The sequence below is a fragment of the Notothenia rossii genome (assembly GCF_949606895.1).
Source record: "Notothenia rossii genome assembly, chromosome: 1".
NCBI lineage: Eukaryota > Metazoa > Chordata > Actinopteri > Perciformes > Nototheniidae > Notothenia > Notothenia rossii.
In genome coordinates this window covers 85,068,440-85,083,384 of record NC_136912.1, presented here as the reverse complement: position 1 = coordinate 85,083,384, position 14,945 = coordinate 85,068,440, and the positions used below count along the sequence as shown (strand labels likewise).

General features: G+C 39.6%; 2 protein-coding genes across 2 annotated transcripts; one reads left to right on the top strand and one right to left on the bottom strand.

Annotated features, from left to right (window-relative positions):
• The first annotated feature begins 387 nt into the window (after positions 1-387).
• LOC307029830 (transmembrane protein 205) lies at positions 388-5,124 on the top strand. Its single transcript, XM_079665917.1, has 4 exons — positions 388-544; positions 1,639-1,851; positions 3,040-3,203; positions 3,289-5,124. The coding sequence occupies exons 2-4, from the start codon at positions 1,752-1,754 to the stop codon at positions 3,589-3,591; spliced, it is 567 nt and encodes a 188-aa protein (XP_079522043.1). The 5' UTR covers positions 388-544; positions 1,639-1,751; the 3' UTR covers positions 3,592-5,124.
• Positions 5,125-6,313: 1,189 nt separating this feature from the next.
• On the bottom strand, positions 6,314-13,243 carry LOC307029821 (nucleotide sugar transporter SLC35D2-like). Its single transcript, XM_079665905.1, has 12 exons — positions 13,045-13,243; positions 12,735-12,768; positions 12,553-12,639; positions 12,404-12,471; positions 11,215-11,286; positions 10,977-11,045; positions 10,628-10,730; positions 9,705-9,797; positions 8,756-8,823; positions 8,403-8,481; positions 8,235-8,317; positions 6,314-7,655 (listed from the first exon to the last, which is right to left on the bottom strand). Exons 1-12 carry the CDS (start codon positions 13,152-13,154, stop codon positions 7,550-7,552), a joined length of 972 nt encoding a protein of 323 aa, XP_079522031.1. The 5' UTR covers positions 13,155-13,243; the 3' UTR covers positions 6,314-7,549.
• Positions 13,244-14,945: the final 1,702 nt, after the last annotated feature.

The following is a 14,945-nucleotide window of genomic DNA, read 5'->3' as shown; positions in this document are numbered from 1 at the left end:
AATGAAAATGTAAAAAAATGCAACCGTTTTTTTATTTAAAACTTTTTTTCAATAACTTCCATATCATGAGACCTAGACTCACTGTGGCGTTATATGACTACACTGGAATAAGACACCTTTTTCCAATTACATACGAATATAGTTATTAATTTAGCTATTTTAAATATAGTTATGTGAATTACCTTGGGCTGCATGCTTGTTTAAAGGTGTTATATCGATGAAGAAGAAGAATATACTTTGTTAATCTGAAATTACTTTTTATCACATTACACACACTGGTTGATAAGTGGAGATGAGTTTTAATGGTTTCCTTTAATATAAGAAAAATGCAATATTGTTAAATAAGGTGTGAAGGTGCCTGCAGGAAGGACCTCTCACACACTTTAAATTCCTCAAGGAGGGGTGACAGGGAAATAGTGTGTAGATATTCTAACAGACCAATGGCCCCTCCCCACTGAATTTAGCTTAGCTTCCTTCAGCAGGTAAATCTACTGTCAGATCGGAAGAACATCTTAAACAAGCTGTACGGAAATATTGGAAACAGGTAGGCTGTACTTAAGAGTTAATGCAATAAAGTGATAGTCTGAAGTAACTGCTTAAAGATTATAAGGACTGGTGTCTGCAGCTAATGTTACACTAACAGTTTGTAGCTAACTCGCGGAGTTAACTTCAGGAGACTGAGTTGCTTACATTAGCTGCTAACACACTAGTGAGTGTAGTTACATTATTGCCAACTATTCAGTGGTTTTACAGCATGCTTAGCAAATATCAATAGTTGGTGTTACTTTCGAGACTATTTGTTTCGCAAAGGTGACTTTGAGAGATTTGCTTCGTTTGTTAGTAACACGGGAAGCAGCTGTCGGTTACACTGTCGTATGTTTATAGCCTGCCAACTTTTAGTTAACTTCCTTTCTGTTAGAAGTTTGTTTTAATGCGATGTGAACACATGCAGTTTCGGTTCCCTACTGGTTTGATATAAGTCCACACAATGCGTACAGTCGAGACAATAACCCGCTTTATTTAGGGTACACCGTGTACGTGTACGGGGCACTTAACGCAGCAATGAAAGAAATACAACACTAAACTGTCAGTTTTTTATTAGGGAAGTTGTTGCTGAGCCAGTAGCAATATGTGTGCATTTCTTATCTAAAGGCGTGGATGAGTACACAAACTTTCAGTCTGCATATCAGCAAGTGACTGGGTTTAACAACCCACTTTCACTTTTACCCAGTTTGCTCAGCTTACTTCATGTTTCTTTATTATTTACTTTACGAATAAATATATGTTTAACAACAGAAAATATAAAGAAGATGTGCAATAAACCCCCAAAGACGCTTGATCAGGGCACTCTCCAGGGTAGGCTATATCTCTATCCAATAGAAAAAGAGAAAGATATTTTGAAGGATGGGAAAGAGAAAAAGACAAAAGAAAAGATTGCAACCAATAGATACATACAAGCACACGTAATAAAAAACGATATTCTTTGTTGGCAGTTTACACAGATAAGGATAACATTGCAAATATAAAAAACAACAGATTTTGTTGAATTGTGCTGCTGCTAATTTCAACCGACTATTCCATATCACTGAATGGAGAAGAAAGCATGTGTCCTTATTATCCTTATGATTATGTTTGCAGAGGCTCTGACTGGAGTTAAGTATCGAGCATCACTTGCCTTGCTGGACGCTGGTGTTTTTCTTGGAGATTACCGTGGAGTCCAGACCGGAGACCAGAGAGACTGAAGAGGAAGCATGTCCACTGACACGGAGCCCACGCTCACCGTCAAGCTGTTGCAGCTGGTGCTGCTCTCCTCCTACTGGGGGATGCAGATATGGGTCACCTTCATTTCAAGTTGGTATAACGCACACAGACACACACATGATTCAAAATACAGTTGGAGATAAAGGCAAGGGATGTCATGCTATATGAACCACACAATAATGACTTATGGGTTCCTCCAGTTTGGCCCGATCATTTGAATGACTACATCTCGGGATGCATTTACTCAAATTTAGATCTATCCACTTGGAACACCTAGCATGCTTTTTTATGCCAATTTGAAGCAGGACCACAGTTGTATCTGAGCAAACAATTTTTTCATGGTGGCTTTTTATGCCTCGGCCCTGACTTACTTTAGTTTGAGCTTGGTCCCCAATGACCAAAGGTCCACTTAAAGGTCCCATGTCATGGCCATTTCCACTGATCATAATTCCATTGTTGAGGTCTACTAGAATAGATTTATAGTGTGCAATTTTCCAAAATCACATTGGTTTCTCATACAGCATCTCTGTAAACTACGTGTATTCACTGAATTTCACTCTCTGCCTTTAACGGCTCGTTTTAGCTCCAGTAGCTCCAGCCCCCACCCTCCCTGTGAGCACAGTGTGCTCTGATTGGTCGGGACGTTGTGAATCGCGCTGAGCTCCGTGGAGGTGTGGTTTCCTTGTTTAGCGATACACAGCGAAACGCAGCCAAACTCATCCTGAGCACACACAAAGTCACAGCCGAAGTAAAAACAATAAGTGTGGCTTGATATTGAGTAAGAAAAAGGTTGATAAGCGCTGAGAGAATGGGTCTGCAGAGAGAATTTTGCCGCGATCCCAACTATCTGTTATCAGCCTGCAGCCAGGGAGGAGAGATCAGCAGAGCTGCATGCACTGAGTGTGTGTGAGGAAGTCCGTGGATTGGTCAATTTAGACCAATCAGCGGGGGCTTAACGTAACGGTTCCACGGATTGGTCCATTTGGTTCCGGGTAACGCATGACATCATGAGTTAACCGGAAGAATCAATGGACAGTGACGTATCTCCAACGAGACGTTTTGGGGAGGTATTTTCTGTGTTAGAGTTTTACTCGCTACAAGGTGTACTTTGAGGGTTTTGACTCTGCAGACCGTTCACATGCATAACAACCTTCATAACCGGAAAAGCATGACATTGGACCTTTAAGTCATAGTTTTTTAATAAACTAAACCTTGTGTTTGTGTTATATGTGGAAATAAGATATTCCCAGCAGTGCTAATGACCTTTTCTCTGCTCAGGCTTTGTGATGGACAACCACCTGAATAGACACACGTATGGGTTTATCCAGAGTCGCCTTGTACCGTTCTACCTCCACTTGGGTTCAGCTTGTGCCTTCTTTAACCTCACTATCTACGCTGTGTATCATCCCAGCGACCTGCTGGACGAAAGAGAAGCATTCCAGGTGTGTTGCTTGTTCCAAAACATAAAATCACATAAAACCAATTTCTGAATATCTTTTTAATCTCTGACTCTTCTGTCCCCACCAGATCTTCATTTTATTTGTGTCGGTGACAGTTTCAGCTGTCAACGCTCAGTGGTTTGGACAAATGACATCAGAGATCATGGCAGATATGCACCTGATCGAGCAGGCGTGCGGATTGGGACAGGACATCGGCTTGTCATCGAACCGCGAAGCTTACGCCAAGCTGTGTGAGACAGATTTGAAATACAGACACCTGAGCAGTCGCCTGTGGCTGTACAGACTGCTGTCCTCCCTCTGTAACCTCTGCTGCATCGGCTGCAACTTCTACAGTCTCTGTTACATGGCTGAGAACCTCAGCAAACTTTAAACTGACAGAGAGCAGCTGGACTGTTACATCTCTGAATAATAGTTACTCCCATTTCACCACTATAAATTTAAGCCCTTCTATTTTTTGTATTGAAGCAATAAGTTATACATTTAATACTTATATCTTTCTCTCTCTGCCTTTAAGTTATGAGATACAAAGTAAGGTAAGCTTCATGTGCCTTGGGGATTCATATAATGGTGCAGCTGCCAATCAAATCAGGGTCACTAAAGCTGCATGTCTTTGCTAAAGGTTGTAGGAAGACAAATCAGTTGCCATGAGTAATGCCTCACCTTTCACCTAGTTTGGCTACTGCCTTGATATTTCCCTTCACCAATATAAATGTGGTACCTTTCAGGAACCTGGAACATGAGGGACGTGTTTAAAAAGACCTTGTAATGCAGTACCAGACACCTTTTGAGAAAATAAATAGCCAAATATGTTGCATCTTTTTTATCTTATTTAAAAGAGAGGCACATTTATGTCATGCGGCTCGGTCCTGCTCCTCCTGTTTGGGTGCGGTTTGAAAATGTAACGGTGTAGTATCGCAGGTTTGTCTGGCTCACCTGAAGAGCTGCCATAAAGTGAAATGTTACCTATCTTTAGCTCTCCTAGCTGCTTGCTGCTAGAAAGAGAAGGGTTCAAACCTTTTTATTATTTGGTATTACTGCTTTAGACCAACACAAACACACTTGCACCATAAGGGTTATTTATTTGTTTATTGGAATTTGGATTTGTTGGTGTTTATCAAATGTTTCAGTGTATTGCTTTGTAAATTATGCATATGTGTGTGCCATACGTTTTTTTGGGTTGCCCCACAGGTTAGTCTAGTGTTGTTGAGACTTGCTGAGATGATGTGGGTCTATTTCAACCAAATACCTGTAGGGATAATAATAATAATAATATGGAGATCCCAGAGAAACGTAGTGGTAATTATTTTCTGAACTTCTTTTGCTTTCCTCTACAATACCACTTAGCGTTACTTTTTGTGTGTAGTTTAGGAAGAGGTCCTTCCAGGGCTCTTTAGAAATGACCTGAATGAAATGTCTGCACTCAGCCCTTCTAACTAATAAACCCAGCCTCCACTGATCATATCTTTTATATATACTGGTGAAGGAATTTTAAAGATTTACAAAGCCGTCGGGTATTTATCTTTAATTCCTCAAGTGTGTTTAGCTTTGTTCTCGAACCACTCCACATAGCGTGAGTCTGAATATGTTCTCACAGCTTTGGGGGAAATGATGCAGCCATGGTAAGAATTGAAGCCAAATCCTTTTTTCTTTTTTTTTTAAGTAGTACTGGCACATAAGTGTTTTTTGCTGTACACTTCCCAGGTGTCACCATTTTTTTTTTGTCAAAGCTTGAATATCTTTCTATAATGCTTGTTTTGTGCATAGATCTGTGGTCTAATGATGTAAACAAAGCTCTCAATGTATGATGAACTCTCCTTGTTGTACCTGCTTAGGTTCTTCTATCGATTTGTCCAGTTTTTCTAGTGTTTTATGCGTAAACAATGAAATATTTACTGATTTTTAACTGTACACATCCTTTTTCATTGTTTCCCGTTATCTCACCCAGTTTCAATTAATATAACATTTGAATGCAAATCAATTGACAGTTTTTTGCAAAACACACAAACTATATATTTTTTAATTTTCGAAGTTATTTTTCTTTTAATCTTTGGACACTTATGCCAGTTTCTTCATGTATTTGTGGTAATGGGTTATGTTGTGTAATGAATGTAAGTCGAGTAAAGCAGTACGGCACAGTGGAAACACGGTATAAGTAACTTAAAGACCAGTGAGGGCAGACACCATGAGCTGTATTTAATGTATGATATTAGGTTTGTTTCATAAATGCCTTGAAATGGTTTCAAATTTTTTTTTTTTTTAAATATGTCTTATGTTTGTTGCTTTACCCATTTTAATGTTTATTAATTTGAAATATTGCCTCGGGCAAAACTGACAAAATTAACACCGATTCTTCTATGTAGCTGTAGCTCAGTTTTTCAGTATGCTACATAAAAAAAGCCAGTTATTAAGATTACATTTTTTTAAGCTTTAAATCCTAAAGAATGTTTTGCATATATTTGAAGAACATTTTATTAAATGTAAAGCCGTATAGTATGCGTGTATGGAGAGGGTCAGTGTAACAGCCTTGAATTCACATACATCATCTGTTCATATGTTGAATATTGGAAGTTGGTTTATATAAAATGGGCCAGAAAACTGAATCATGTGTAGGATTTAACATTTGATTTTAGTGACTCCTAGTGGTGGAAAAAAGCAAGGCAGGAGAAAGTGGCATTACAAACATAAATTAAAATGTTCTTCCACTCACTGTTTCTATAAATAAGTGTAGGGTACATTTGTAAAACCTTTATAAGAGCTTGAATGTAGCCCTGGTGTACAACTTTGAGAAGAGAGGGACTCTTGAAGCACATTTTATCCTGCAGATCTATGTGATGTCATGATTTGCCAGCTTTAACAGAAGGGGGAACTGTCGCTCTACTGTTGATCATTATAAGCTCAAGCACAGAGGCTCAGTAACTGAACTGTTTTGAATTATCCTGTGTTGTGCGACATTTGACAGTTTGAAAATAATTACGAAATATTTCAAGAATCAGTCATTTTAACAGGACTTACATTGGACATTAGAGCATTGGAGAGCTTAAAGTTAGCAACAGTTGAATTCTACCTTTGAAATCAAAACATGAACAGAAATGTCAAGTCAGAGTTTTTTTAATGTAAAAATACATCATTGTGTTTCATCTACAAATCCATGGTTACCGTGTTTGAGATGATAACAGCATCACCAATTCACAAGCCACTCCACTTACAAAATGAATATTAGTCTAAAAAAAAAGTAATAAATACAAAATGGTGTAGATAAAAAATGTTTAAAAAAAAAAGATAAGACGCTCGTACCTGACTATTAAAAGGTTTAGAAAAACACTTATCTCTTGTAATACTTTTAAACCTGAAATGTACATTTCGGAAGAATACAATAATCTCAATCTCAATAATGGATGTAACAGGAGGTGAGGCAACTCAGTTTCACCCCTTTGCAGGTGCTACCTCAGTTCAAAGTGCGATAACATTGTGTCAAGAAAAAACAAAACATATGGATCCCCTTGTACAAATAACAAACTCTTAACAATTGTTTGTTAATTCTGCATATAGAGAACCAGTTACAGCCATGGAGAGTCCACAACTAACATTCGGTAATACTGAGGGAGAAAAATGTAAACGATAATTATAAAATATCTCCCAAAAGGAGACGGCAACATTTATTTAAAGCCACAATCCTTAATGGGAACCAACAGCCCACTGCTAATCCACTTTGGTTGTTTGAAGGAGGAGGTTAGATCACTGTCATTACCGTTTGTCTGTAACAAGCTTAGAACAGTGTATGTGCTAAAAGGAATGTACTAAATACTGAAACAATAGATAATGACAGTGTCAGTGCATCTCACTGTGCTTAGAAGGCATCTAAAGTTACATTCCTTGTAAACAGCAAAACAGAGAAGGCAATAGAAAATAAGGATTGTGCCTTTAAAATAACCATCATTTAAAAGTCCCATGATTCAATCAGTACACAACCATGCTTTAAGTAACTGATAGTTCCAGCTGTTCCTGCATTCAGGAAACATCCCAACGTTTAACGCTAAGTTTGTTAAGTGTGAGGAAATGTTCTAATATAATAAATATGTTTCCCTTATTCTCAATGCTCACATGTACAGTATCAAAATACAAATATTTAAAAAGAAAACACCGTTTAAAAACCAACTGACAGTCACGGTGATGGCGAGGCTCCATTTCCATACAGAGACAGAAAGAAGTTAACCCGACACCGTTCCAAGACTTTCCTGCTAAAATACTCCATAAATAAAAGTCATACTAAAAAATAGAGCTTTTATTTCGTTGATCAGCAGAAAATACTATAAGATCCAGTGTCTTTGTCATACGACCACCTTGCCCTTGATGTCCAGCTTGGTGTTTTCACTTGCTTTGTTCGACTGCTCCTCTGTGAGAGTGATGTAGGAGTACACCAGGCTGCCCGCAATACTGCAACACACACAGCAACCACGAGTGAGAACACTAACACTTGTACAAGAACACCATGTGGACAATAATGGTTTATTCTTCTGAAAGGCTGGATAACATCATATAGTGAGGGGAGAGAGAGGCTACTAAACCTTTTTATCTGAGTGTAAGGCAATGTGAGATTTGAAAGAACGGTTATTTGTTTCAATCAGCATGAACATGTTGCAGCACATCTTCATTCATAAAACGGATCATACTTCCCAACAAGATCCGTCTTGCACTAATACATTTCTGCAGCTGATTGGCACTTTAGTATAAGTGATATCTGTGGGAGAATATTATTTAGGCGTTCCCAGTTTAAGGAGACCAAGTCTGACTCAATACTAGTGGACCCTCCCCAACTAGCTCACAGAACGTTCCTAATGACAAATGTAATGGCAATCCACCCAAAAGTAGAGATATTTGAGTATGTAGCTAAGTAGTTGGTGTAGACGAGTGAAGTACGAGAACACTAGAAAAAGTGCCTGGGTGTATTTGAAAAAAATCCATCCTTGTATAAAAACAGGTAAACATTTCATCATTCATTTGATCATTATATACCTGATATTCAAACCAATGAAGTTTGTCCAAGAGAAGATGTAGTCTCCGCTGAACACCATCCCGATGTATGTCACCAGGACATTCTGTAAAATGAGGAACATATTATTAAGGCTAATTGTTTTTTTTACCGTGCATCTCACCATGACATCACACGTGTCTGCTGTTTACCTTAATGCACCCCACGATGGTAGTTGTTAATGCAGAGTTGTATTGTGTACACAGCACAGTGGAATACATCAGAACGAACCTGAAAAACAACAATGGTGTCATGTTACTCATCACTCAACACTTGCTCAAGCATAAAGTCAGATTTCACAATGTGTTAAAGCGAAACGGTAAACAAAGAGTCATTGTGAGCTTCAGAAGAAAGTGGAGCATTGGCCTAGGGTCTAGCTGTCACTGATATAATAGTGATGCCACAGATATCTAGTATAATCCAGATGTTCAAATTCTGGCACAAAAAACACAACCCTTGCGCAAGCATGCACATCACACAGAGAAGCTTTGTCCAGTGTTCTTACCCCATGATGCAAGACATGATGAACAGGGCGAGGAAGAACATGTCTGACCAACCATCATATTCCACCGCCTGAAAGAGAAGCACAGCATAAGAAACAGCAGAACTCAACAGGTCAAAATACACATATACAGATAAAACATATCAAAAAAGGTAGGCAACTATGTATACATATATATATATTCCGTGAATATCTGTGCAATATGGATGCTACATCTTCAGAACTGTTAAAGGCTGTGTATTTTGTAAATTGTGTAATTGTTTATCTTTAATATTTTGTTTTTTATGCATACTTCTTGTTAAACATTAAGCTGTCTTTGGCTCTTTTCTGCTGTAACAAATGTTCATTTCCCCTCTGTGGGACGAATAAAGGTATTCTGATTCTGACCCGATACAAAAATGATCTTAGCCTAAAATATTCAGTACGAAAAGTCCTTCCTTATAGGTCTGTCTGGTGTTTAGTAAATAAAGATTTACTAAGCGCTGCGCAGTTGTTAATCACATTTTAGGAAGTTGATGGCATCACTTATTACGTTCTTAAAGATTCAACACTGAGTTTTCCAATGGCCTTAAAAGGTAGTAGTCTGCATCTCATGAGGTTTTCCAGTCAAAGGAGGCTGGAGGCGCTGCTGTAATAACTCTAGGTGCATAATGGCAGCTTTGTGCCTTTCTGGCTGCTGGGCAAACCAGAAGGTCTCTGCCAACACTGACCAACTAACAGCAGCACATACTTACAGCACACGCCCAGGACTACGTATGTGCACTTAGTATAGTTCAGCATTAAACCTCATCAGTTACAACTATATAAACTGCAAAGACTCAACTTGGTAGTTTAAGTTCAAACACTTACATTTCACAAATCTTATGAATAAATCTTCTGTGATTCTGGATTTCAAGTAGAGATAATAAAAAATAGAGCAGATAGAGAAGAAATATAGAGTCAAACTGCATACCTTCTGAATATCTCCAGTCAAATGAGCCAAGATTATAGTAGGAATGATCATAAATAATGCATTATAATACAGCAATCCATACTTCCCCAGCTCCTGTGAGAAAGAGCATGGAAACAGATGAGCAGTGAGCAGCAGGAACATGAAAAACATGCAGAGCCAGAACAGAGAGGGTTATTCACAATTATTTGAGAGCATTCCTCACCAACTAGTTTACATGTGACATGCATGACCAGCACACTGGACTACCTGGAACCTCTATGTTTTAGTCTGATTTGGTTTCACATGACACACACACACACACACACACACACACACACACACACACACACACACACACACACACACACACACACACACACACACACACACACACACACACACACACACACACACACACACACACACACACACACACACACACACACACACACACACACACACACACACACACACACACACACACACACACACACACACACACACACACACACACACCTTGTGCTGTGTTAGCAGATGGTGCTCTATAGACATCACAGACTAAATCTGGATCCAGTTCAGCGTCTGCTGAAATGTGAGAACTGAGCAGTATGCTCATGTGATATAAGAAGCTAACTAAAACAAGCTACTGAACATTTGTGACCCAACAGTCAAATTGTAATTAGCCTGACTGTTCAAAGTAATGCAAGAAGACATGCAAACCAAATAGAAAAACAGGGACACTTTCTCTACAAAAACATATAAACAGTGACAATCTAATCAATGTAGTGGGGAATGAAAATAACTGACTCCTGGTACAGCGAGTACCTTCAAGCCAGACACTGAAGGACAGTTTGGGTTCTCTACATTCACCAACATCAGCTCATGGCCAAAAACAGCCTCAGCCCAACAATGGTTACTATTCATCAGATGGAGCTGCCACATACCTTTGCATCTAATTTTTGTTTGACATAGGCACCGTTGGCTGCAGTCAGCACGTCGTTCATGAGAATGAAAACGTAGCCTTGCATGTCAAAGGACAAGTCGGCACTATAGAGGTGAGAGAAAACCAAAGAAAGTTTTGAGGAGATAAATGGAGCGTTGTCAGTAAAAATGTAGCTTTGGGCATGTTGTGTTTCAGCAGGGTTCCTTTTATTACAGATAAACATGTGTGTAATGACTGTAAAGACAATATTACTTAAGTGAGGACATATGTCAGGGCAGGACAACCCTTTGTAGTGAAGGTAATTTCGGTTTGCTTTAACAGCCGGGACACCTGGATGTAGGGAGACTTACCTTGCGGCTATGAATGCCCCGAGGATCATTGTAAATACTGTCAGCTGGACTGGCCTGGAGAATTTCTTCCTGCCAAAGGTTAAAGACAGCAGAGCAATGAAACTCTATCTGGTTGCTGTGAGTTGTAAATTAAAGCCACAAATATAGATCAAAGACACGACTAGTCTTGGTATCCCATCGAGTAAAAGACAAGTACATGATCAGAGAAAAGTGGGCTTTCTGTCACATGCACACTTACTTGAGCAGCATTCCCTCTGCCATCATTGTGAACAGTATGGAGAACCTTCTGAGGACAGTAAACATCGGCAGACTGGTGGAAGAGGACATACATGGCTTTAGCTTGGTTTGTTTCTTTAAGCCAGGTTTCAATAGAAACCTGGTATGGCAATATCAATGCCAACGTAGACTCGGTTACATTGTGAAATTGATAGTTCTGATTGTTTGAAGTGGGGGTTTATGAGGTACTCAAAAATCTGTGTTTTACCTATAGTAGCAAGGCTCTGAGAAACAGGTAGGGGTAGCAGCACAGAAGTTAAGCAATGTCCTGCTTCTGACAGCGTAGTTAACATACTTAAAAAAACGACCTACCAATACAAGAATGCTATATTTAGACTACTTTAACCACTTTACCTTGCCATCAGACAGTCCTTTCAACAGGTAACTGAAGCCATCATCTATGCTCTCTTCATAGCCACTGACCAAAACAGTAATTTTACCCCCGCATAACACAGTAGTTTGCCTATTGCTGCCTGTGGTGTTTTAACAGTGAAATGACTGTTTTGGTCAAAAGTAGACTGGTGGCAAGATAAAGCAGTGAAAATATTCTAAATATAGTTTACACTTAACCAGATAGTGATATTTTAAGGTTCTCTTTCTCTTTAGACGGCTAAAATACACTTTGCTGTTGTGCTGGTACAAATGTATCATTATTTTTCCAAACTGGGGGTAATACACTGACTATAGGAAAGTACATTATATAACCCTAATTAACAAAATCCAAACTACCCCTTTCAGGGAGGCATGATTGATGTTAGCGAGCCCAAAGCAACCTCTGAGGTATTTGATCTTCTCCCTTCAGGCAGAAGATACAGGGTTCCCAGGTCAAAGTGCGATATATTTAAAAGTGTCCCTAGTGCTATTAACATCCTTTATTTGGACAGGAGGTAATTGTTATTCTGCACCTATTTTACTTTTACGTTTTTTACTCATGCTTAGCATTTCTTCTTGTCCATTTCTATTTTTTTAACTCCCATATATACACAACTTTTTATTCACTAACATTGTTGTACTGTTGCGTGTACTGTCATTGTTGATCTGAGTTTTCCCAATTGCTTCAATGATTAACTGATCTGAATGAGCTCATGACAGTAAATGTTACTCCCTCAAACCATAATTTAGACCTAATTAGTTTAGAGATGCAAACTTACTTCAGCCTTTTGGTACCAAACAGACCAGTGATTTGATTTCCCACATAAAGGAGAGGTAGAGGAAACGTCTGCAAATGAGGTACACATAAATGAAAAACTGTCCTGAACATGGTGAACTTAATACTCGATGAATGGACAGATGGTCTCACCTTGCGAGGTATGCTCTCATCACAATCAGGGAAGGTGATCACCCTCGAAGCCTTGCCCACCCACAGCACAACCACTGTGGCAAACATCTGCACACACATTCAACAGAACATTACTTTGTTTTCAGGGGTTGATGTGTAATTGTGAAATCGTGACAAAAGAGGGGAACAAATATTCAACTTACTTGTCCTATTCCGACACATATTGAAGAAGGGAACCTGGAACAGCAGAGTTGAGAACAGCTTACAGGCTGAGCATACTGTAGCTAACACACTAAACACACTCACGTTGAAATATATAATTTAGAGTTAGCTTCCTAAAATGCTACTTTAAATGTATATCCTATGTAGTTTTGTATACAATCTCGTTAGCCAAAAGTTGCCGTCAGTCAACAAGCTCCATCGCTGTACAGCCGACACAAGTTGGTAGGCTAGCTAACAAGGTAGCTTAGCAAGTTAACCGTTACTGTTCAAGTCGCTACGAATTACCGTTACCTGTAGTTGGTGAGGACACTTTTGTTCACCACGACGATGAAAAACGAGCTCACGCCGTAAAATCCAGCGGCAAACAGCTTCACAAACAGCGTCAGAGGTTTGTCCGCCATCCCCGAAGACTTCTCATTCCTCTCTGACAGTCGCCTCTTCCTCTGCCATCTCTTCAACTGGCTCTCTCTCCCTCCCTCCCTCTCTCTCTCTCTCTCTTTCTCTGACACGCACATACACGCGCACACACACACACACACACACACACACACACACACACACACACACACACACACACACACACACACACACACACACACACACCGAGGTTTCACAACTTCCTCCTCAAGTCTGAACATCAGAGAGCATTCAATTTACACTGTATTAATTAAAGGTGGGGTAGGTAAGTTTCAGAAACCGGCTCGAGATACACTTTTTGTTATATTCCATGGAATGCTCTTAACATTCCAATAGCAATGAATATCTCAAGTGCTTTGACAAAAAATCCATTAAAACATTTCATCTGTGGAACCCTTAATACTGTAAAAACTACAACCAATCCGTTTAGCCGGCCCGCCTAAACGGATTGGATTGCCGCCCTGTCTGTCAGCCTTCCATCTCGTGCACGCACAAATGTATCTCGTGCCGTCATTGTGCGTGCAACAGGCGGCCACTTTCTCCATGGCAGAGTTTGGTTCAACATCGTCTACTGCAGTGGCGGCTGGTGGAAATTATTTTAGGTGGGGCTATTGTAATGGTGAATAAACCACCCGGGGAACATTTTGAGAAATTACCCCTTAAATGAAATTGGCTACACTATTTCATCGTTGCTGTTGTATGATTGGTGTTTAGCCACGGTATTTAGCGTCTACAGCACCTTCGCTTTTAGGGTTGACGTAGACCCAAACGTCGCCCGGAGGTCCCCCGGTGTTGTTGCGGGAGCTGCTGCACTAGCTAACGCTCCACTAGCTAACGCTACATTAGCAAAACAAACGCTTATTTCTTTTGCAAATGGTGCGGCGGGCTTCAAACACGTTCCCCTCCACTGGTTTCAACCAAGCACTAAATTAGCTGTTTTCCAACCAAATACAGTTGAACTGACACTTCTCCATATTAATTTGTAAGTAGATTCGAAGATACATGAGTTTCTGACTGCCGCAAGCTGAAGTTTGGTTGCTAGGGTACTAGCTGGGTGTTCTCCAATAAGGGGCCGGGGGAAACAAAGTTAGTGATTTCTGGTTCCATGTTGATTTAATTCAATACAAATTGTTGGGGGGAACTGAAAGGCTATTACCGTACTGGTTACTTTGCAGCCCGGACATTTCCCCCAAAACACATTGAGACGTGATCTCAACACAGAAGTACCTTTCAAATCCGATCATTTTTAAGACCTTCTAAATCATATTTAAGACCTTTCTTATTTTTTTGGTTATATTTAAGACCTTTTTAAGGCCTTACATTCAGATTATCAAATGTAAGACTACATTTTTTCTTTTGCGACCTCGGAGCAAATTAAGAACAAAAAGAAAGTGAAAACTAGGAGAAGTCAAACCAGAGTCAATATCGGAGTTGCTTTGACTGTGTAGTATTGCTAACTTAGATGTATTTAGCTTTGCCTGATATGTAACGTTACTGCAGCCTGCTCTCGCGGAGGAGGTGCTCTGTCTGAAGGAAGGGGCGGATTATTTTTGGCTGTGGACTTTCAAATTTGAGTGCACTCGAGCAGGTTTCTGAAATTTACCTACCCCCACCTTTAAGTAGACGTTGTGTCCATGACGTCACCCATTGGATTATACTGTATTTTAATCAAATATCATAATCATCAGGGACATTTTTGGCTTTTTTTTAAATGTTGGATCACTTTGACTGTATTAATGTATATGGCGATATATGTTGGCATTATTTTTGGTTTA